General features: G+C 38.7%; 3 protein-coding genes across 4 annotated transcripts; 1 reads left to right on the top strand and 2 right to left on the bottom strand.

Moving 5' to 3' along the window:
• Positions 1 to 1,297: 1,297 nt before the first annotated feature.
• LOC109178424 (probable bifunctional methylthioribulose-1-phosphate dehydratase/enolase-phosphatase E1 1) lies at positions 1,298 to 5,744 on the top strand. The gene is made up of 12 exons (XM_019328042.1): positions 1,298 to 1,631; positions 1,823 to 1,959; positions 2,446 to 2,541; positions 3,227 to 3,346; positions 3,653 to 3,742; positions 3,882 to 4,058; positions 4,144 to 4,299; positions 4,423 to 4,572; positions 4,668 to 4,769; positions 4,990 to 5,099; positions 5,218 to 5,336; positions 5,512 to 5,744. Exons 1-12 carry the CDS (start codon positions 1,403 to 1,405, stop codon positions 5,601 to 5,603), a joined length of 1,578 nt encoding a protein of 525 aa, XP_019183587.1. The 5' UTR covers positions 1,298 to 1,402; the 3' UTR covers positions 5,604 to 5,744.
• Positions 5,745 to 13,154: 7,410 nt separating this feature from the next.
• On the bottom strand, positions 13,155 to 14,597 carry LOC109178410 (VQ motif-containing protein 4-like). Of its 2 annotated transcripts, XM_019328031.1 has the most exons (3): positions 14,327 to 14,597; positions 14,167 to 14,284; positions 13,155 to 13,838 (listed from the first exon to the last, which is right to left on the bottom strand). In XM_019328031.1, exons 1-3 carry the CDS (start codon positions 14,353 to 14,355, stop codon positions 13,302 to 13,304), a joined length of 684 nt encoding a protein of 227 aa, XP_019183576.1. In that variant the 5' UTR covers positions 14,356 to 14,597; the 3' UTR covers positions 13,155 to 13,301. The 2 variants fall into 2 exon arrangements, with proteins under 2 accessions (XP_019183576.1, XP_019183575.1); XM_019328030.1 differs by having other exon boundaries at positions 14,167 to 14,596.
• A 253-nt stretch (positions 14,598 to 14,850) lies between these two features.
• LOC109178412 (uncharacterized mitochondrial protein AtMg00810-like) lies at positions 14,851 to 15,609 on the bottom strand. The gene has a single exon (XM_019328034.1). The coding sequence runs from the start codon at positions 15,607 to 15,609 to the stop codon at positions 14,851 to 14,853; it is 759 nt and encodes a 252-aa protein (XP_019183579.1).
• Between the last annotated feature and the right edge of the window lie 7,971 nt (positions 15,610 to 23,580).

Raw genomic sequence — 23,580 nt, 5'->3', positions numbered from 1 at the left:
TGTTGGTACCGTTGGTAGAAAACACAAATAATAATAAAAAATTAAGATTATTATTTTCTGGAAAAATAGGGAAGGAAAGAAGGAGAAATTTGTCTAGTGTTCGGTGTTGGGTTTTGCAAGAGTCAAGTGAGCACTCTTTCCTTAAAACCTTATTTGCCACATCCCAAAGATGCTAAGAGCGTTGTGGCATAGGCTTCCCAGGATAAAATTTGCTAGTGATTCAATGTTTGAGCACTTAAACAAGGAATCCGGCGAGCAAGACACGGTTATGAACACAGTAGGCTAAAGAAGGAGCAGAAGCAAAGAGGTTTTGAGGCTAAAAAGATGAACTTTCGTGTTCTATTTTTCTGTGTAAATCTCTACTGCCTCTACCCTCTCTTATATAGGGTTGAAGGATTAAATAGCTTTTATTAGGGCACTTTAAAGCGGGCTCTCCAACAGCTATAACAGCAGGCCACTACCTGAGAATTGAATTCAGAATTCAAAATTGGAGTTAATAGGATATTAATTCCGTAACAGATGAATTCAACCCCCATAACAGTCAGAACTTTCGGGTTCTAGACCGTTGGCGTACAGGGTTCGGTCTCAACTTTCGACCTCACCCAGTTTCGGCCCAAAGGCCGAAACTTTTGGCCTGTTCAGGACATTTCGGCCACAAGGCCGAAAGTACTGGACATGTTTCGGCCATATATGGCCGAAACTTGCTGCTGCTGTTCAGTTTCGGCTCCCTGAGCCGAAACTACAAGTGGCATGTTGGAAAATGATACCGAAGTTTGGCATAACTTAGCCATTTCGGACGACATTCGTGCCCGCAGGTGCCGGCTGCGCACACGAGCTCGGGCTTGAATCTAGCCTTTTTTCTATCTCTCTGATCTGTTGCCTCCTCCATCGAACAATCCATAACCAAAATCGGAACACCATTGCGACTGCGACTATGATTGCAATTTCAAAGAAACTAAAATCCAAATGTCAAAGCTGCCAAACTTCGAGAATAGAAAGTTTGAATGCGTAAAAAAACCGCAATTACACTATGCATAACGCCGTTAACGGTCATCAGAAATGAAAGTTTTTTTTTTTTTTTTTTTTAATTCAAACATCGTCGTCGACGCTGTTTTGCAACCGTGTGCACCATATAGTGCACACGGTTGCACGGCATAATTTGCCCCAAGATGATGGAAGGTTGGATTGGATCCAAACGAATCTCCAGCTCTCTGAGAAGACCAGCTACGTGCCTACGTGGACAAATCAGAAGTCAGGCTTCTGTCGCCGTGGAGCAAAAACATGAATTTAACCGATAAACGTAAAAGGAGGAATCAATTCCACTTGGTCACCACAGCACTCCCTCTCGCTCTATCTCTACAGACCACGATCTTTGCCTATATAATATATATACGTCTCCAAGATGGCTGCGGCCGCCCCGCTTGTGGTAAACGGAGCAGTAAAAATGGCCACTACCTCACAGGCATACCTTGAGAGCGGCAAAGTCAGAGAGACCAAGGCCTTGATAACCGAGCTGTGCCGTCATTTCTACACTCAGGGTTGGGTCTCCGGCACCGGCGGCAGCATCACCATCAAGGTCCACGATGACTCTATTCCCAGACCCCAACAGCTCATTGTTATGTCCCCTTCAGGTATCTATGCTTAAACCAATACATAAATCCTTTTTTTATTTTTCGTTTTGGCTTAGCTTCTTTCATCAAGTTTTTGATTTTGCAATCACTTCTCTGTTATGGAAAAAATTGGGTTTGTAGCACTTTTGCAATCTGTATTTAGGTGGTATTGATTGATTGATTGATTTTTATGTGTTTTGGGATTTGGGCAGGAGTGCAGAAGGAAAGAATGATGGATGAAGATATGTATGTGTTATCTCCAAATGGGTCAGTTTTATGTGAGCCATTGGCTAAGCCCTACCCTAACAAGCCTCCCAAGTGTTCTGATTGTGGTCCTCTGTTCTTGAAGGTAAGTAGCTCATTAAAGCTGTCATTCCAATTTTGGATTAAGTGCAAACTTTTGCTTGGTTTTCACTTTTCAGTTATTTTATGTAGTTTGAGTTTGTGCTGATGGAATTATGGGTTATCATTAAACTTCAAAACTTGGGTAAACTATTTTATATTACATAGAAGGGGTAATTGTATTGTTGTAGTTGAAGTTGTACTTTTCTCTTGTGCTACTGTTTTTTGTTTGCTCCCAATGAAGTTTTCCTATGATTGCTTTAATTAAGGTTTGAAACTTTCTATTCAGTTTAAGTAATTGTCAACTACGCTATCATATTATATGAGAACTAAGCAGTATCAGTTTTTCTTTTCCTTCCCAGTGTGCCCAGGCGGATTGATTTAACAATGAATGTATTTGAATCTAACATTTGGTTAGAACTCTTGGAGAATGTTGCACCTTTATCATTACTTATTATCCTTCTCACTTTTTATCATGTTTGCCATTTTCCAGGCGTATGAGATGCGTAATGCAGGTGCTGTGATCCATAGTCATGGAATGGAATCTTGTCTTGTAACAATGATCAATCCATCATCCAAAGAATTTCGGGTGGGAATGCAGACTTGTTTATATTTATATATTATATATCTAGAGTTCAACTCTCCATATTTAAGAGTCAATATTGTCTCCATTACATCTGTGGTCATGATTTTACACCCCAATATGGTAAAACAGAAAAAAGAAGAGAAGTTCTAAAGGAAATGCAAGAGCATGGTATCTGATTTCATTTGTTTCTCCTTAGGTTTCTTCCATACTTAATGGAAAATGAAAATCTTACGCAAATATTGGGGATACATTATTGTGGCTCATTAGTGGAAATGAAGTAAAATAAGAACATAGTGACAATTAGGATCCTTCGTATCATTTCTTCTTGAAGTTGATGCTTATCCTTTCTTTTTGTACACTTTTCTTGGAGTCTTAGAGTGATATAAACTAAATGCAGTACTATCTATGACATAATCTCAAAGTACTTCTCTATATTTAAGAGATGGAAGGAATTCTTTTGGATTGAATCTCAATCAACTATTTGAAATTAGATTGTTTTGGATGTTAACACATGGGAAGGAAAGGAGTCTCAACAATGTTTCATTTTAGCTTTCAAAAGCTCAAAATGAAAAACTTATTTTTGAATGTATTTTACTTTTTGTTGGAATGCAGTTGTCTCTCTCTCTCTCTCTCTCTCTCTCTCTCTCTCTCTCTCTTCTCATTGATTATGCTATTTTATAATATTCAGATTACTCATATGGAAATGATCAAAGGGATTCAAGGGCACGGTTACTATGATGAGCTTGTGGTCCCAATCATAGAGAACACCGCCCATGAAAGGGAACTCACAGACTCTCTTGCTGAAGCTGTAGGTTCAAGAATTCGAATCACCTTCCCTGTTTTTACTTTGCATCAAACTGTCAGTTGTGTTTTCTAGATTGTGCATATTTGATTTTCAAATCAATGTGATAATATGGAAACAATTTGATTGCAATAGATGTTCCTTCTATTCCTTCCTCTTAACTGTAAGCACACGTAATAATAATTCAGAAATAGACACAAGTAGAATGCCTTTATCAATATGTGTGCATAGTATTGAACTTCCAGTAACAACGTTTTGTACATGGAGTTGAAGTTGATTTTTAACAAATTTTCTTTGTTCAATGCAAAACAGATAAAAGCTTACCCAAAAACAACAGCTGTTCTGGTCCGCAATCATGGAATATACATATGGGGAGATTCTTGGATTAGTGCTAAGACACAGGTTGGTGCTTACGAGGAAGTTTATCTCCTGCTTCCTTAAATTGGTTTGCAATTGCTTACTATGGTATAGTTCGTGTGACAATGTTCTGGTCCGCAATTTCTTACTCTTTTTTTTTTGGGATTTATGCCTTTCCTTACAGGCTGAATGCTATCACTACCTCTTTGATGCTGCAATTAAACTTCATCAGCTAGGATTGGACTGGTCAACGCCAACTCATGGCCCCATCCGTAAGTCTATTGGTGTTTTAGGCAGTTTACATAATACCAAGGCATCTGCAAAAGAGGTTGCTTCAAATGGTGGAATCGGGCCATCGAGAGTAAGTTGCAAATATGTGCTTTCCCAACTGTCAATATAGTTTGTGTGTATGTATCTGCAGAGTGATTTATTATACTTTCTTGCAGCGCTGCATTGTTCTGGACATTGAAGGAACCACTACACCGATATCTTTTGTGTCTGATGTTCTCTTCCCTTATGCTCGGGATAATGTGGGGAGACATTTAGATATCACATATAACACTGCAGAAACTCAGGATGACATCAAATTACTGAGAGCTCAAGTGCGTTGAGCTTTTAAACAATAAATATGGAGTATCATAATTCATTGCTTATTATTGTTTCCATCAACACCAATAGCAAGTAGATGCTGGTAAATAACGGCTCTATTACATTCGTCATTGCAGGTAGAAGAAGATTTAGAGAAAGGGGTTGCGGGTGCTGTGCCCATCCCACCCAATGATGCCGGGAAAGAGGAGGTAATTGCAGCTCTGGTTACCAATGTGGAGGCAATGATTAAAGCCGACCGCAAGATTACTTCGTTAAAACAATTACAGGTAAGCAGGGGGTTATTTGGATATCATATCAATTTCAAGGAACTCTATTTTCTCGCTGTCCCTTACTTTGATTTGCTTCACATCCGATCATTCAGGGTCATATTTGGCGGACTGGTTTTCAGCATAAAGAGCTAGAGGCAATTGTTTATGATGATGTGCCCGAAGCTCTAGAGAAATGGAATGCTTTGGGCATCAAGGTTGCTCTCATTTCCACCTTCTCGTATACTTGTTTGTTTAATTCGCTGTGTGCTGTAGTTTCTTGGTGATTTGTAGCATATGACTATATGAGCCATAACACTATGCCATATGAACCATAGAAGCTTTTCTCTATAAAACATATCGGTATAAATGGTGGCCGATGCATTTCCACCTACATATCCATATTTAGGTTGTTAAATTTTCTACGTTATTCCTCAGGTCTACATATATTCAAGCGGTAGCAGATTGGCACAGAGGCTCTTATTTGGCAACACAAGTCACGGGGACCTGAGAAACTTCCTGTGTGGATTTTTTGACACAACAGTGGGGTAAATTCATGGCGCTTACAAGGAACTTTAAAACTAAATAGAAACCATTTTGATCCTAAGACTGCTTGTTATCATGCCAATTTGCAACAACCGATCCCTTTGTTTCTTCTGTTTTTAGGAACAAGAAGGAAATGAAAAGTTACATCGAGATCACTGAGTCTTTGGGAGTGGATAACCCATCCGAGATTCTGTTCGTGACAGATGTCTATCAAGAAGCAACTGCAGCGAAAGCCGCAGGTTAGCATTATGCTCGTTTCTCCATCCATACCATTCTTCAATTCTTGTATGTAGCAACACCCTTTGGAGAGAACCGTTCTTGAATGGGGGCCCACCCGAGACTCGATTAGATTAATCTGGGATGAAAAAACATACCCAGACAGACACTGAATGAATATCTTTTTATGTGTTTCAGGTTTGGAGGTGGTCATCTCTGTTCGCCCAGGAAACGGACCTCTGCCTGAAAATAATGAGTTCAGGACTGTCAAAAGCTTTGCAGACATCTGATGAGGGTATACATACTAAGATTTAGCACCTTGTTTGTGTGAGTTTGGGCATAAATAATGTTGGAAAACTTCTTCCTCTTACAAACATTGAAGTTATATTGCTCCATAAATGTTATTCTAGCCTCTCCTGATATTATCGTTATAAAGTAAATATACACTATAGGAGTGAGCGCAGAGCGTATTGGAGTAGGTTTGGAGTGAAGTTGCATCCAATCTATTAAAGGTGCATTTGAAAAATTTCATATGCTTCCGCATTAGTTAGTGGTGTGGATCCAATCCACTAGTGGCAGATTTTCACCAAGTGGATCGCATCCCATCGACTTTAAGTGGATACGGATTGGGTGAGAGCGGATTTAGTGAATTTTTGCTTATCCTTAATAAACGGGAGCATTTGGTTCAAATATGGGAATTAAAATAAGAATTAAATACTTAGGGTGTGTTTGGTTCATGGGTTTAACTATATCAAGAATGAGAATCAAAGTCATTGCTATCGTTTGGTTGACAGGTTTTTAAAATACTATTATGGAATTTGATTACCTCCTTAATTAGAAAACACATTCTCCCTCTTAATGTGTGTTTGGTTCGCACATGGAAATCGGAATGAGAATGATTATCAATAATGTTGTTTGGTTATGCATGATCCTATGATGGGAATAAAGATTTTAAAAATACAAGAATGCAAAATCAAGACAATTGATTCTAATATAAAAGACATCCAAAACACCAATATGAACAAAAAAAATAAAAATAAAAATCTAAAAGCACTATTCAAAGGGGATGAGAAGAAATAAAAAATCTAAAAACACTATTCAAAGGGGATGAGAAGGAAAATAAGGGAATGAAAGGGGATGATACCCTTATTTTATTTGGGTATGAATTTTTCAATTAAGGGGTATTTGAAACTCATAATAGTGTTCTAAAAATCTATCAGTCAAACAATATCAATCACTTTGATACACGTTCCTTAGAGCTAAATCTGTCAACTAAACACACCCTAAATATGTTTGCAACTTTTATTTCGATTATATTCCTAGGCCAAGATCTCTCATATATTGAGAAAGGGAAACATGTGCTGCTTTTCTAGCTAATTTTGAGCAAAATGGTGATTGGGAAACAAGTGTGTTGCCGTAAGTCAAGAACAGACATTAACTATTTAAGTACATTTCTCTGTGATAAATCATAAAGTCTCGAATTGAGTAGAGGTTGAACTCTGCCAACTTAGCTGACGCTCACATCTTGACTAAATTTAAGACACCCACATGGAAAATGAAAATCAGGAGGTCAATATCATTATTGAAAACAATAATTGGTTATATATCTAAAAACATAATAAGTCTCACTCGAAGTTATATCCCTCATTTATGTTCATATTTTTAATGCTAACCATTTTGTACATTGTGCTTTTAAAGTTTTACTATATATTTTTTTGGATAAAAATACCATTACCTTATAACTTCCGTTATCTTTTCCATTACTTTGACCATGCATATGCATCCACCATATATTTTCTTTTATTCTTTATTGATAACAATATTTGTAAGACATTATATATTCATTATATATTGGATTAATATAATAAATAAATTTTATTTCACTTAGATTTTAATTATTAAAAATTTGTTAGTTATTTTTAAAAATTTAAATATTGGGCATATGTTTTTGCGCATCGCGCATAGAAAAGGTTAGTACATCAATAATTTGTAAATAATTGTATAGAGAGGGGAGGGGGGGGGGGGGGGGGGGTGAAATCAATCCTAATAAGACTCCAATTCAAATAAGACAGCACCATATGAGCCATTAAATCTTTTGGTAGCTTTCATTAAATATCTTTACAAGTGAGGCCCACCATAGACAAAGGCGGCAAATTATAGTTCACACAATGTTGTATAGACCATAACAAAATGTATATTTTTAATATATTAAATGTACATTATATAATATAATGTATATTTAATATACACAAAATGTATATCTACTGAATACAATGTACATTATTTTTGTATTGAATGTACATAATTTTTGTACTAAATGTATATTATTTTACAGCAAACAAAATATGGTCCACACAACTTGTGTAGACCATGGTTCGCACAATAATGATTTATACAAAGACAAGTCCCTTTGGGAATTACTTCAACATATATGGATGTTCATACCAATCGCTAATTCTCACTATATTTCATCCAATCATTCACACACTTAGGAAGTGACCATTTTAACATCATCTATGCATTTTAGGCAACTTGATGTTCAAATAACAAACAACTAACTTCTTATCTCATTAGTTTGTAATATATACATGGAATAACCACCAAATTAAAAGTTACCGACCACCAACCCCATAAGTTACGTTGGCTAAAATTTTCCAATCACATATCACCGGTGGTTGGAATTTCTAATCACATTTTAGTCACCTTTAATTTTAAAAAACACTAGGAGTGTTTAGTAAATAGTTTTTAGCTGATAGCTGTTAGTTGATTGGGTTAGTGAGTTTTACTAGTTGATAACATTAGCTGATTGTAGAAAGATATTTGGTAAATTAACTATGATTTAAAAAGATGCTTTGAGTAGTTTTTTGAATTTTAGTGTTTTGGAGCAATAAACTGTTAAAAAAAGCTAATTAATCAAACACTTGGGGCATCCTCAATAGTGGGGTTTTTTTTGGGGTGATTTTTGAGGAGTTTTTGTAAATGTGATTAGGAAAGAGAAGATTGTAGGAAAGAGAAAAAAGAAAAAAAATATAAAACAAATGATGATTTAAAAAAAAGAGGTAAAAGAACGCCATTAACGCGCGCAGTTGGCGCATGCAGTGCACGCGCTCGCTGGGCGCCATTGTGGCCTTCACGCGTGCAGCGCGGGACTGGCCTTAGAATGCAGTGGGTCTCACTTTTATGAAAAAACTCCAAATTAGCCGAGAAGAGCTTAGACATTCTCTCTCTTGCCTCTCTCTCTCTCTTCCATGTTGGCATTTTTGTCTTAAAATCCGTGAACAAATCCCCTTAAGGGCATCCTCAATAGTTAAAGATTTTACCCTAGATTTTTGTGGGCTCCAATATCCACCTATCATCTACTATCTCATTCAATCACAAAATCTCATCTTCCCATTAATTTTATGTTTTTCACAACTTTTTATGGACCCACCATTTTATCTCCCTATTTTAATTATTTCTTTATTTATTATCATTCTTAAAATTATAATTATAAATTTGATAAAAATATTATTATAATTATAAATTTAATAATAATATTATTATTGATAATTAAGAATTTTAATTTAATTAATAAATATAAATTTAATAACAATAATAACTTAAAATTAAATAAAATAAAATTAATAATTAAAAAATAAAAACAAAAAGTGATGTGTCAGTAGGTTGTGGGCTGTGGTGGGCCATATGTCTCTGCAAAATTTCTCTCTTTGCAGGAAGAAAATGACTTGAAAATTTGTCCCTCCCATTTGTCTAAAATTCCCAAGTGTAAGTTTTACTATTCCAAAATCTCCTTAAATCAAACAAATGTGGATACCAGGACTATATGGTCTAATGGTATCTGGGTTAGACTTCCATTTGGAAGGTTGTGAGTTCGAGCCTCAATAGAGGTGTTATTGGTTTTTTGTGTTTCAGTAGGTCTGATAAACTATCTATGTTACTAAATACCCCTAAAACTCTTTTTTGTTTTTAAGTTAATTAGAAATATTAGACGAGTTAATACCCAAAATCGTCCTCGACTATAGTGGTTTTTCTCAATTTCGTCCTAAACGACTTTGGTGACCTAATATCGTCCCAGACTTTTGTGTTTCGCTCAATTTAGTCCTCCATTTGTTATTTCATCAAATTGGTGTTAAATAAAGGGACAATTCAGTAATGTCAATATTGATCTCTCTTTACTTTCAACTTGTGAAGTGCGAAATTCCTCTTTCTTGTACGAATTACATCCAGAATTACTCCCGGACCTGCAAATCAAATTTTATATTCGCAGTTTTAGGAGTAATTATGGGAGTAATTCGTAAAAAAAAAAAAGGATTTCACAGTTCACATGTCTATGAGTAAAGAGATGCCAATATTAAAATTACTGAATTGTCTATTTATTTAACACCAAATGGACAGAATAACAAATGAGGGACTAAATTGAGCAAAAACACAAAAATCTAGGACTAAATTGAGCGAAACACAAAAGTCTGGGACGATATTAGGTCACCAAAGTCGTTTAGGACGAAATTGAGAAAAACCACTATAGTCGAGGACGATTTTGGGTATTAACGGTATACACTAATTTTTCAACAGTGACATATTGACGTAATATCCCCATATTCTTAATCCTACACCAAGAGATGAATATGATTCCAAAGTCCAATGCATTAACATAGTAATGTGGACAACTACTTTTCCATTATGTGTGCAACTCTGCATATATTCTTTAATATTTACAGTATTAAGTTAGTGCAGCACATAATCAAGAATATGAATATATAATTAATTTGATCCCAATCACAAGTTGCATTCACTTGGCCCAAACACACTCATTCCTTGTATGCAACAGATAATCAACCTACCAATACAACAATTGTTATACCATGGACCAGATGCTATCTTACATTGTGGACCCTGGTTCAAAAATTATATATTCACAGTTGATATATTTTAATTTGTAACTACACTTAACCGCTTAAGTGATTGTAAATAAACTGAAGGCACATAACATGTTAGCTATAAATACATAAAATAATAACTACAGACACATAAACTATTGACTGCAGGTACAGAATATGTTAATTGCAAAACATGTTAACTGCATTCAACCTACCCACCCACTCCACCTAGCAAATTATATTGTGGACCATGGTCCACATTGCAATGTGAACTACTGATATATTATTTTTACTTAAAAATAAATCTTCAGTACACTAAATGATTAAAATTGAACTTTCAAAAAATAGACATTTTGTATATTAAAAATAAACATTTAATATGCTAAAAATAAATATATATGTCAGTGATTCACCTTACTATTCACAGTATAATGATGGACCCCACTCCATCTCTTTTCTTCCTTGGTAGAATTTTTGGCATTATAAAGGCAAGAATCTCCCTCATTATAAGCAAAAAAGTCATCATTTTCTTTTTATCTTGTCTTACTTTTAATAAAATAAAAGGTCTTTTAACTCTTCATGCTGCATGTTACTCTATACTATTGAGTAGTACAGTATTCCATGCCTCATTTTATGGCAAATTATTATATGTAACATGGTCCACATAACTGTGTAACTATGAATGAAATATACATTTTTAATATATTAAAAGTAAATTATTTGTATACTGAATATACATTATTTGATAATATATAAAAAGTCATGTATTTTTAAATATATATATTAAAAATGTATTTTTTATTTATGATTAACACATTTGTGGACCATGATCCATGGAATAATGATGTGTTAGGCTTTAATTTAATAATAATCATTAATTTAAGTAATTTAGAGGTTAATTGATTTGTATTAATGTTAATCAGTAAACATGTTAAATAAAGATAACCAAATTAAAAAAGTTTGTTTGACAAATTCATCACATATATAAAGTTGAACTCCATTGATAATAAGTTTTAGTAATCCATTCGATGCAACTCTTCCGGGGTTTCCGAATTATTTCATATTCATTCTCAATATTTTTTACTTTAATTTTTAGACATATCATAAGTAGAATTGTTATACTATAGAACAAGGTTCATATTGCGTTGTGAATCCTAATCTAAAAATTATATATCTGCAGTTAACACATTCTATATATGCACTTAACAATATTTGTACCTGTAAACAAATTAGAGGTACATAACATGGTAATTATAGACACATAACATGATAACTGCATATACATAATTATTAATTCTAGGTACAAAATATATTAACTGTATACAGATAGACACATAATATGTTAGTTAACATGTTATGTGTCTACAGTTGATGGTAGCAGCAGAGCTAGGCGTCAAGAGGCAAGGTGCGGTGGTGCTTTGAGAAATCATCATGGAGATTGGATCGTGGGTTTTCAGCGTAACCTTGGAAAATGCTCAGCAGATGTTGCGGAGGCCTGGGCAATCCTTACAGGACTTAAAATGGCTTGGGATATGAATTTTACAAAGATGGTTATCCAAAGCGACTCGGCTAACGTCGTCGACTGGATCAATGATCCCCTTTTTAATGCTAAACGCGGGAAACTCTTAATAACCTCATTTTTAGTGCAAGTCCTGGATGAAAAAAAGATGTAATGCCAAGTGCTACCATATTTTGAAAGAACAAAATCAAGTGGCAGATTGGCTGGCAAAGAATTTTGATCCCAACCTAGATTTGACCCTGTTTTATTTTCCCCCAAACATTGACCTTGAGGCATATGTTCACATGGATTGTATTGGGGCTCCTTTTGCCCGCAGTGATTGATTTTTGCCTTTATCCCTCGGGGCTTCGCCCTTCCCTTTTTGTAAAAAAGAAAAAAAAAGAAAAAAAAATTGTTCATACATTTAACAGTTTATGTGTCTGTAGTTATCATGTTATATGTATCTATAATTACCATGTGATGTGCCTTCAATTTGTTTACAAGTACAAAAATAGTTAACTGCAAGTACAAAAATCTAAAGATTATTTTTAAACCAGGGTCCACAATGCAAAGTAGACCCTTGCCCATGGTATAATTTGCCTCATAAGTACATTATAGAAATTTACACATACCACCTATAGAATTATTAAAAGAAAATAAAAAAAAAATTGATGTGGCATGGGGCAACTCTAACCAAGTTGGTTGGATTGTTGGGTTCTAAACTGATTTATCTCTTTATGATTTTTTGTAAGTTGTGCAGGGTTTTCCTAATGTGGTTTAGTATGGTGGAGAAATAGATAACCCGTTGCATGATGCCAATCTTCTTAGTGTAGTTTGTAGATTATTATTATAAGCAACAATTTCTCTTGTCACAAAAAAAGAAAAAAAAAAGAAAAAAAAAAGATGGATTGCTCCCCACTTGCATAAATGCACCCATTTAGCATGACACAATGCAAGGAAAGAGATCAGAAATATCTTTGTAAAGAAAAAGCATTCTCTTCTAATAAAACCTTAATTAAGCTGGTGAGTAACATGGTAGAGCTCGAACTCAGACCTTATTACTTTAATGTCGTACTGAAATAGTAAAATATGTAAGCTAAGCCACTTTCTGACGGAGTTTCATTGTAAAGATCAAAATTATTTCAAAAGAAGCTTATATTCATGAAATATATGTTCCATCTCATACAAGATACAGTGAAGAGTGCTAGTACTTGTTGTTCCTTATTATTACTTTTTTTTGGATTATGGTGAAATTGGTAATCACTATTTAATTTGATGGTATATACGGAATAAATTTAATCTTATGACAAACGTTGAAGTACACAAAACTAACTTGATTAACGTGACTGACTGTACATTATCCTCCCTTAAGAGATGTCATTCAACCCCTCTTATATGAAAAATCAATCTGGAGTCGAAAATTAGTCTGAGTATGCTCAGACACCAAATAGTTGACTTACTCAAACTAGATGAAGTTGTAATCTTATTGTTTGAAGCCATGGGCACAAGCTAAGGAAGAATAGAAATAAAATTATACAAGATTTTTTGGTAGATGAATTGATGATGATGGCAATACAGTAATTAAGAATCCACAAGATGAGAGGAGGAGGCGGTTAGTCGGGTCCGGGCGAAGTGACCGGAAAGAGAGGTAAGAGCTGAGGTGGGTGAGCGTCTCCGGGCGGAGTTGTGGCGGCGTTAGCCCTGGGAGATGGGTGCAAGTAAAACTTTTTCTCCGCTATGGCTTTCTCCTCTTCCGATGAGGAGGACAACGGGTCTTTGGTCAACGGCGTGACCGGGCTGAGAACGAGCGACGGGAAGTCAAGAATGCTCGGCGACAGAATCTCCGGCTTCCTCGGCGAGAACCCTGCTGATGAGCCGCCGGGAATCAAAGGGCTGATCATTAACTCATTATTATTCTTGAGGCTGTTCCTTCTCTTGTACAGCTTGAACCCTTCTTTCTTGGGAGGTATGCCGCCGCAGAAGGGCTTGGCGGCGGAGGAGGACGGCGGCGGCGGAGACGGATCTGAACTACTGGAGGGTTTAGAGGCAATATTCTTAGCAGTTTCCGATGAGCCCGTGAGCATCTGGACAACCTGCTTGAATGTGCCAGTGTCAGCCTGGACAAAGGTTGTCGGGTAAGGGTTATTAGCAGGGTAAGGGTTATTAGCAGGGCCGGATTTTAGATTTTTGTGGCCCTGTTCTTGGTAAATAACTGAGGCCCTCCAAAATCATGATTTTTAAAACTAACATATACGAGTTTCGAACCTTTGACCTCTAAGTTAAAAGACAATAAATACATATTTCAACCATCTCTTCATAGAACCTTTTAAGATTAATTGTAAACTTTTAATTTTTATTTCTAAACTAGCTAGGTAAATATTAAATATTGGGCCTCTAAAATTTGGGGCCCCTCTAAAATTGGGGGCCCTGTGCGGTAGCCCAGCTTGCACAGCCTAAAATCCGGCCCTGGTTATTAGCTTCAGATCTGGAGAGGGTTTTGGGAGTCAAAGGTGGGGTTAGAGTACCATTGTTATTGCTAATTGTACTAGTGCTAACAATGCTACTCCCATTGCTATTTGGTGATGATGATGATGATGATAAGGAGTTGTTCATGGGAGATTCTTGATAATGATGATGATGATGAGGAGCCATTGAAGTCATCTCCATTATACCACTTTTCTTTCTAATTCCTCAGCTCTGCAAATCCTCTTTATAATTTGGAGAAGAAGAAGATGATGATGATATGGCCGGACTTTTGAATTGGAATTTGGAGAAATTAAATAAGAGAGATATAGTATGTATGTAGATGAGTGAAGTGTTTCTCTTTCTCTAACTAGACTACATGTCATAGACTTGACTAATTTGTTAGGGAGGAAATGACAATATGTTTCCATCTTTGATTTTTTCTTTCTCTTTCCCTTCAATTTATTACGGAGTATAATGAAAGCACCATGGATTGTTGGGTGTTTAATATAATAATACTAATTATTAATAATTCAAGTCCATGCGATAAGGATTCGATATATCTGAATAATGAATAATGTGTCCAGTACAAAGTATATCTAGTTGAGTATACAAGACCTAACACAAGACGAATACTAATAACACTAGACTAATAGTAATAGACTAATAGTAATGATAATAGAATCCTAATACTCCCCCTCAAGCACAAAGTTGACTGGAAACAACATTGAGCTTGTTACAAAGAGTCGTGAAACGAGGACCAGGAAGGGCCTTACTGAACACATCAGCTAACTGATCCTTCGTGGAGATGAAGCTCACTTGCAGTTCCTTCTGAGCCACCTTATCACACACAAAGTGGTAGTCAATCTCTACGTGCTTTGTGCGAGCATGAAAAACCGGATTAGAGCATAAATATGTCGCCCCCAAATTATCACACCAAAGAATGGGAGGCACAGCCAGCGAAATGCCCAACTCCCGAAGCAGATAGACTAGCCACGTGACCTCAGCCGACACATCAGCCAGTGCCTTGTACTCAGCTTCAGTAGATGATCGAGCCACCGTCCGTTGCTTCTGACACGACCAGGAGATCAGATTGCCACCCAGAAACACCAAAAAACCACTGGTGGATTTCCTGTCACTCGGATCACCAGCCCAGTCCGAATCCGAGAAAGCATGAACAGCAAGAGAGGAGGACAGACGGATAAAGAGACCGAAATGAAGGGTACCTTTCACGTATCGGAGTACGCGCTTGAGCATAACCCAATGCTCAGTAGTCAGGGAGTGCATGTGCTGACAAATCCGATTCACAGCAAAAGAGAGATCAAGACGCGTCACAGTAAGGTACTGAAGAGCACCCGCAAGACTACGATACTGTGTGGGATCCGCATAGGGAGCCATAGAACTAGGCACTGGACAAGACACAGGAACCGGAGTAGCCAGCGGCTTACAGTCCACCATACCTGCACGAGTCAAAATGTCTCGCATGTACCGTTGCTGAGAGAGAATTGAAAAAGACCGCCATCCTGGGAGACTGTCTCAATACCAAGAAAGAAGGACAGAGCGCCCATGTCTCAAATCTTGAACTCCGAGGCTAAGTCAGAGAGTAGACGACGCACACGAGTAGCATCAGAACCCATCACAAGGATGTCATCAAGATACACAAGTACATATAAGCAGACAGAGTCACGAGAATAAATGAACAAGAAACATCCGTCTTGGATGGTGAAAACCCCACCGAAACCAAGAAAGCACGTAACCTGTCAAACCACGCCTTAGGGGCCTGCTTAAGCCCATACAACGACCGTTGCAACAAACACACAGAATCCGAGCGGGCCCTGTCCTCATAGCCAGGCGGCTGCCTCATATAAACAGTCTGAAAGAGATTACCATTGAGAAACGCATTGTGCGCGTCGAGCTGCCAAATCGTCCAACCTCGAGAGACAGCCAAAGATAGAAGAAGTCTCACAGTGGTTGGCTTGACGATAGGATTACCATTGAGAAACGCATTGTGCACGTCGAGCTACCGAATCGTCCAACCCCGAGAGACAGCCAAAGATAGAAGAAGTCTCGCAGTGGTTGGCTTGACGACTGGACTGAAAGTCTCAAAGAAGTCCTGACCTGCCACCTGATTGAAGCCTTTAGCAACTAACCGTGCCTTGTGCCTCTCGACTGTGCCATCAGCCTTGCGCTTCGTCCTGAACACCAATTTGCACCCCAACGACATTCATACCCGGAGTGCGATCCACTAACCGCCAGGTGTTATTCTGAATCAAGGCATTAAACTCAAGATCTATGGCCTCACGCCACTCAGGATACCGAACCGCCTGAGAGTAACAAGTCGGTTCAGGAACAGCTGTCAAAGCAACATGCTGAGTCGGTCCTTTTGAACGAGTCGCCATGACATGAGAAGGGGGTGGAACCACCTTCGCCGCACGGCGGCCCCGCTTAGCCGTAGTAGCCGGGACCACATCCGTAACCGTGCGGGAGTCCGAGGCAGCAGTGGCACCACGAGAACCCGAGTCGGCCACGGTACCACATGGAGCAGTAGCGACCTCCGTCCCTGGAACCGGCACAGCATCGTGTACCCCGAGACCAGGATCCACTCGAACAGCGCCAGCGCCCCACGGAGAGACCTGCCGAAGACTAGTGACCTAAGGAAGCACAGAAGCAGCAAACGGATATATGGTCTCATCAAACCGTACATGACGGAAAATGAATACCTTGTTAGTAGCAGGATCAGAACAACGATAGCCCCGAAAAGAAGACAGATAGCCAAGAAAAACACACGGGGAAGACCGATACTGTAACTTGTTGCGATTGTATGGACGCAACAGAGGGTAACAGAGACAACCAAACACACGCAAGAAAATATACGACGGATGAGAACGATGTAAGCGATAATGAGGGCTAACATTATCCAAGACACGAGTGGGCATCTTGTTAATAAGAAACACCACAGTCTCAAAGGCATAGTCCCAATAACGCTATGGAACGGAAGCCTGAGCCAAGAGGGCTAGACCGGTCTCCACAACGTGACGATGCCGACGCTCAACCCTACCATTTTGTTCGTGGGTATAGGCACAGGATCGCCTATGATTAATTCCCAATGAAACAAAGGTACGGTGCAACCGATTATACTCTCCCCCTAAATCAGATTGTATAGAGACAATCTTACGACCATGAGAACGCTCAACTAGTGACCGAAACTGGTCGAAAATAGCATAGACATCAGTTTTCAACCGCATAGGATAAAACCACACAAAACGCGAATAGTCATCAACAAATAGAACAAAATACCGAAAACCATTAACAGAAGGAAATGGCGCAGGGCCCCAAATATCGGTATAAATAAGTTCAAGAACATGCGAAGTAGTAGTATCGACACGAGGCAAGGGAAACCGAGAGGATTTCCCTAGCATACAAGCACGACAAGACACAGAACTATCACTAACACTAGAACTAATAGAACAGGAATTCAAAATCTGCCGCATGACACGAGGATGAGGATGCCCCAACCGTCCATGCCAAACATCAGAGGAGACACGAGAAGCCACTAACGCAGCAGGACTCGAGCGAGTAACAGGCCAGGAATAGAAACCTCCCGAAGCCAGCCCTTTATACAGAATGGCCTTGGTTGAACGATCCTTCACAAAGAAACAATCAGAGTGAAACTCAAAAAAAGACTCTATTATCTTGAGCAAAGCGTTGGACAGACAGTAAAGACGCAGAAAGCCCAAGAACATATAACACACCAGATAACCGAAACAGTGTATGAGAAGAGGTTAACAAAGAAGAACCTGTACCAACAATAGGTAGACACTTACCGTCACCAACACGAAGCTGATCCGAACCGGTGTAAGGAGCCGTCGAGGACACTAATGACGGATCGGGCATGGCATGATTAGACGCACCGGTGTCAGGAAACCATTGATGCACATCAACAGAAGCAGCATCATCCACGGGGTATGCGACATTGGCTCTCGGCCCCGGAGCCCCGTCACATCGGCGAAAACAAGTGGCGGCCGAATGACCTTGACCGGAGCAAATCTGACATTGAACAGCGTCGGCACCACCGCGACCGCGACCACGCCCCTTGCCGCGACCACGACCACGGTTTCCGCCTCCACACTGTTGATCGCCCGAGCGACTGCCATAGCCACCGGCGCAACAGCAACATCTCCAACCGCACAGATGAAAGCCTGAGAGACAAGAAAGTCAGACAATTCGGTTAAAGAGACCGGAGGACCCCGCGTCAGAGACGCCACCAGGGGGCGGTATTCCGATCGAAGGCCACGGAAAATGTACATATTCTGATCCTCCAGCGTCACCGGACGGCCGGCGAGCGCCAAATCCTCGATGAGAACCTGCGCACGGCCAAGATAGTCAGGAATCGAAGCTTCTCCCTGCCGTAACCTCTGCAATTCACCCACCAAACGAAAAGCACGTGCCCGAGTTGTCGACCCAAGCGTCTGTTCGATGGCTAACCATAGATGCCGAGACGTCGACTTGCCGATGACGAGATGCATCATCTCATCAGACAACGATGAGATGAGAAGAGACAACACGGCCTTGTCTTGCCGCAACCAAGCCGCCCTAGCAGCGGAAGAAGAAGCGGGCGGAACAGCAGCAACAACACCCTCGGCCGAGGACACCGCGAGTGCCGTGAGCAGTGGACAGGAAGTCGAACCATCAACAAACCCTAGCAACCCTTGCCCATTAAGAAAGGGAAGCAATTGGGTACGCCAAAACAGAAAGTTGCGAGAGGACAACTTGATGGAGACAAAGTGGTGTGCCGAGGAGAAAGACACCCCCTACAATGGCGCAGCAAGAGAAGCCTCGGAAACGGTCCGCTCGGAACTGCCGACAGAGCTGTCATCACCGCCGATTTGCGCCATAGGAAGAAGAGTAGGAATTAAACCTGCTGATACCAGATGAGGATTCGATATATCTGAATAATGAATAATGTGTCGAGTACAGAGTATATCTAGCTGAGTATACAAGACCTAACACAAGACGAATACTAATAATACTAGACTAATAGTAATAGACTAATAGTAATGATAATAGACTCCTAATAAATGCAATATAATTTTTCTTTATTACTTCCAAATTTTTTCCACTTTTCATCGTCCCAGGACAATGAGATCAATTTCACATTTGATTTTTGACTATTAATTTTTTCACATTTCGTCCCTCTGACCTAATTTTTGATCACCGATAACCAAATTTCAGTCGTTATACTGTGCACTAGGGCGCACATAGCAATGTGCGCCCCGCGCCTCCCAAAACGACGTCGTTTTGTATTCTGTTATAAAATTCTGTGCTTTCAAGTATAAAATTCTGTACATGCATTCGAAACAGGAGATTTTTATACTTTTAAAAAAGATTACGTGTTTTCACGTATAAAATTATGTGTTTTCAGTTTTAAAACATGAGATTTTCAGTTATAAAAATCTGTGTTTTTAGGTATAAAATTCTGTGTATTCTATTATACAATTATGTATATTCGAAACATGATTTTTTTTAAGGAGTTAACAGCAGACACGCGAAAAGGTCCAAAACGACGTCGTTTTGGGCCAGGACGCACAATGCATTGTGCGCCTTGGTGCACGGTATAATTTGCCACCAAATTTCAAGCAAGTGGCTTTATCTTGGATGACAAAGTTGCCATTTCTGGTCGCACCCCTTTCAAGAAGTTTAAGAAAAAAGTAATGAAAAATGATAATTTCACCATTTAAGATAAATCTCTGGTGATCGAAAATTAGGTCGGAGGAATAGGAACTTGCATAAATGCATGTAATATTTTCCTAGAAATGAAGCACTTATTATATGATCGTCCCTGAAGGATGTCTTGATCAATAAGTGGTTATAGCCAAAATTCTAAACAAAGCATTGCCCAGAAGGCAACAAGTCATAGCAAAAATTAGAAATAACATCACTAGGGCGGTTTCCCTAATGTAAAATTGGCTTTGTATTGTTTTTAAAAGTTAATTGATGGTGCTAATTTTCTATAGAAATTATTTCACATGCAGTGGCGCAGCCAGAAAGTCAGGGGTGGGGGGGGGGGGGGGGGCAAATTTATAGAGAAAATTTATCATCTTAGTCGATATTAGTACCAACCACATAATATTATTATATATATAATTATATACCATATATGATTGTGCCATTTATTATTGATAATTATTTTTAATTATACTATGTGCAATAATATATGAAATATATAATTATATGAGTACGATCGTTAAGATTGTCAAACATTACTTTTGAATTTTTTACATAACACAAAAATTATACAATAGTAAAAAATAGGAAAAATTACACTTTTAATCACTAAGTTATAGGGTAATTGAAGAATTCATAATTATTAGTCGTGCTTACTTTTCGTCCCTAAAATGTACTCCGTAATTGATGTTGTAAATTTCGTCCCTTTACTAACAACACATTAGGAACGAAGTATAGCTTAGAAAGGAAGAGTGACCGCAACTTGTTATTAAAAGGACGAAATTTACAACGTCAATTATAGCTTAGGGACGAAAAGTGAACTCGACCAACAATTATGGACGAATTCTATAATTATTTCATAACTTAGGGACGAAAAGTGTAACTTTCGAGTTGATTCAATATATACATAATATATTATTTAAAAAAAAAATAGGAGGGGGGCCAAAAGTGTAATTTATCCATATTATAATAATATATATACCTTGTGATAAAGTGTATGCAAAAGCAGACTGTGTAGTTATATATTACAATGTTTGATATACAAAAGATAAAGAGCCTATATATACAAGCTAAGGGAAGGCCTAAGCCATTAATTTCAAAATTCAAACCCTAAGGTTGAGAGTGATTCTCTCAACCATAACCCAACTTCTCTAACACTCCCCCTCAAGCTGGAGCATAAATATCAAACATGCCCAGCTTGTTACATATATACGACCTCCGACTCCCGCTAAGCCCTTTCGTGAATATGTCAGCTAATTGATCACCACCACGAACATGCTCAGCAAATATCAGTCCTTGGTGCACTTTCTCTCGTATAAAGTGACAATCCACCTCAATGTGTTTTGTCCGTTCATGGAAAACTGGATTATTCGTAATGTGAATGGCCGCACGATTGTCACACCACAACTTTACAGGAAGTTTCACTTCTACACCCATTTCTTTTAGAATGTTATGCACCCAAACTATCTCACTGGTTACATGATCCATAGCTCTATACTCGTACTCTGCATTTGACCGTGCCACAACACTTTGCTTCTTATATACTTTTCCACGAAACTAAATTGCCTCCCAAAAACACACAATATCCTGTCACCAGGCGAGCCAGCCCTCTGACACCCCGTAATCCAAATTCAATTAAGGGATTAATTAAGTAATTAATCCTAATCCAATTGATAATTTAATTTCTTAAATTCCTGAAAATTCAATAGTCGGGAACTAGTAATTGACTAGTCAACCCAAAGTCAAGTGTTGTACCTAAAGCTTTGTGAGTAGCTCCCTTGTTCCCTTACACCTCTTCATTTTAGTAAGGGTAATAAAGACATTTCACCTTATGTTAGTATTGCAAGCTAACCTAGAAGACACCCTTTATTCTTTCCCTTACACTTTCTAAACTTGAGCTCCTCCTTTTCTCTAAAAGTTAGATAGCTTTTCTTCCAAGCCAAGTTGGAGCTTTACCAAATCTTCAAAGTTTGTCTTCAAGATTCCACCTTTCCTACCTTTGAGCATCTAGGAGGGTAAGATCTATGTTTATTTTGTGTTTTTAGTGTTTTCTAAGGTGTCTTTCCTTAAAGTTAGAATCTTTATGATCTTTTGGTGTGTTCTTGAAGTGGGTGAGGAAGGACAAGAAGCTTTGGGAAGTGTTAAGTGAAGGTTTTTGTCTACAAGAGGTAACTCATGCTCTACAAAATCTATTTTGCTTACCTATATGATGATTTATTGGATTCTACATGTGATTTTGCTATGAAATGTGAGTGTTTATGCATTGTCTTGTGAAAATGAATATCTAGAGCTTGTTATTAGGGTTCATGTATGCCATTGCTTGGCTATTCCTTTGATTCAAGTCATTTTGTTGTATTTGGTGAGATTTTGGATGTTTTGGACTTGAATTTGAGCTTGGAGTTGAAAATCCCCGAAGGGATTAATTTTGGTACAGGAGTGTACCCGCGGGCGGAACGGCGGGTAGTGCACCACCCGCCCCACCCACGGGGTACATGGTGGTATGGGTGTGGTACCCGCGGGCGGTACCACGGGTGGGGGTCCACCCGTGGGCCCACCCGCGTGGTACATATGTTGGCTTGGCGGGGATTTGTTCGCCGTGAGTCTTTTGACTCGGTATTTGGTCTTTTGACTTCCTGATGTTCTTTTGTGGAACTATTTGAATGTCTTCTTGATGTTTCGTATGTCTAGAACTATATGGTAGGAATTCATGTAGGTTTTGGTGTCTTGAATCGTGCTAAGTGTTCAACATTGTGATTCGTTGAACTATGATGTGTCTTGTGTGTTCTTCGGAACCATGTTTGGTTTACCCGTTTGATAAGCATGCTAGTTCGGTGTTTAAATGCTAGCGTGTGTGTTGTTTGTCCTTTCCTATTGTTGATGATGACTTGTGTTAATCATCGTTGTTGTTGGACTGTGATCCATTCCTTGATTGAGTATGGTTTCATATCTTCATTGTGATCTGTTGATTGATTCCTGTTGTGGTGTGGTGTGTGTGGCTGTACCTGGATTGCACGATTAATGGTATGGGACATTAGTCACTAAGGTACGACAGTGGTCCTCGTGGTGGCCATGACGTGATTATGGAGTTTGTGACCTGTGTGTTGGGTTCACGTATTTCTTGGGAGGCATGTGTTTCCAAGGCATGTGTTGCCATGTGTGTGATCGGTACCCTTGTGTACTATGAAATTGGTGGAATTGTTGGCGGTCGTTGGCGGATGGGGACGACGGTCCTCGGAGGGAAAAGGTTGGACTTGGTGTACAGGGGTCCTGGAGGTAAAGGTTGGACTTGGTGTACAGGGGTCCTGGAGGTAAAGGTTAGAACTAGACATAAGGTTGGGGTAGCCATAAGGTTGGAACCGCGCATAAGGAAGGCATCTCAATTCGTGATGGGTGATGTCACGAAGGCTTGTGTAGCCGTTGTTGTGTATTTCTCTATTTGTGACATGTGTTGTCACAAAGGCATGTGTTGCCAATGGTTGTGTCCTTATTCTCCTTTGTTATGCATGTCGGGTGTTAATCTACTGTGTGATGGTAGATTATGCCTTGAGTCGTTCTTGTGAGTCGTTATTGGTTCTTGTTGTCTTGGGATGTGTTCCTTTATCTTTATTGTGAGTGCAAAGAGCATTGTGTTTGACTTTTATCTTGGCTTTGAAATTGATATATATTATATCCCGTTTCGCAAATGAATTTGTATATAAACTATCT

The sequence above is a fragment of the Ipomoea nil genome, unplaced genomic scaffold, assembly GCF_001879475.1.
Source record: "Ipomoea nil cultivar Tokyo-kokei standard unplaced genomic scaffold, Asagao_1.1 scaffold0841, whole genome shotgun sequence".
In the NCBI taxonomy this organism is placed as follows: Eukaryota; Viridiplantae; Streptophyta; class Magnoliopsida; order Solanales; family Convolvulaceae; genus Ipomoea; species Ipomoea nil.
This window is presented reverse-complemented; position numbering and strand designations above follow the sequence as displayed.

Bases quoted from the DNA above. Each gene is read 5' to 3' on its own strand.
- LOC109178412 (XM_019328034.1), bottom strand. From the start codon at position 15,609: ATGGTGGACTGTAAGCCGCTGGCTACTCCGGTTCCTGTGTCTTGTCCA.
- LOC109178424 (XM_019328042.1), top strand. From the start codon at position 1,403: ATGGCTGCGGCCGCCCCGCTTGTGGTAAACGGAGCAGTAAAAATGGCC. The intron at 3,347-3,652 runs GTAGGTTCAAGA...AATGCAAAACAG, and splicing joins CAGACTCTCTTGCTGAAGCT to ATAAAAGCTTACCCAAAAAC. The intron at 4,573-4,667 runs GTAAGCAGGGGG...CCGATCATTCAG, and splicing joins CTTCGTTAAAACAATTACAG to GGTCATATTTGGCGGACTGG.
- LOC109178410 (XM_019328030.1), bottom strand. From the start codon at position 14,355: ATGGAGATGACTTCAATGGCTCCTCATCATCATCATCATTATCAAGAA. The intron at 13,839-14,166 runs GCTAATAACCAG...AACCCTTACCCT, and splicing joins AAACCCTCTCCAGATCTGAA to GCTAATAACCCTTACCCGAC.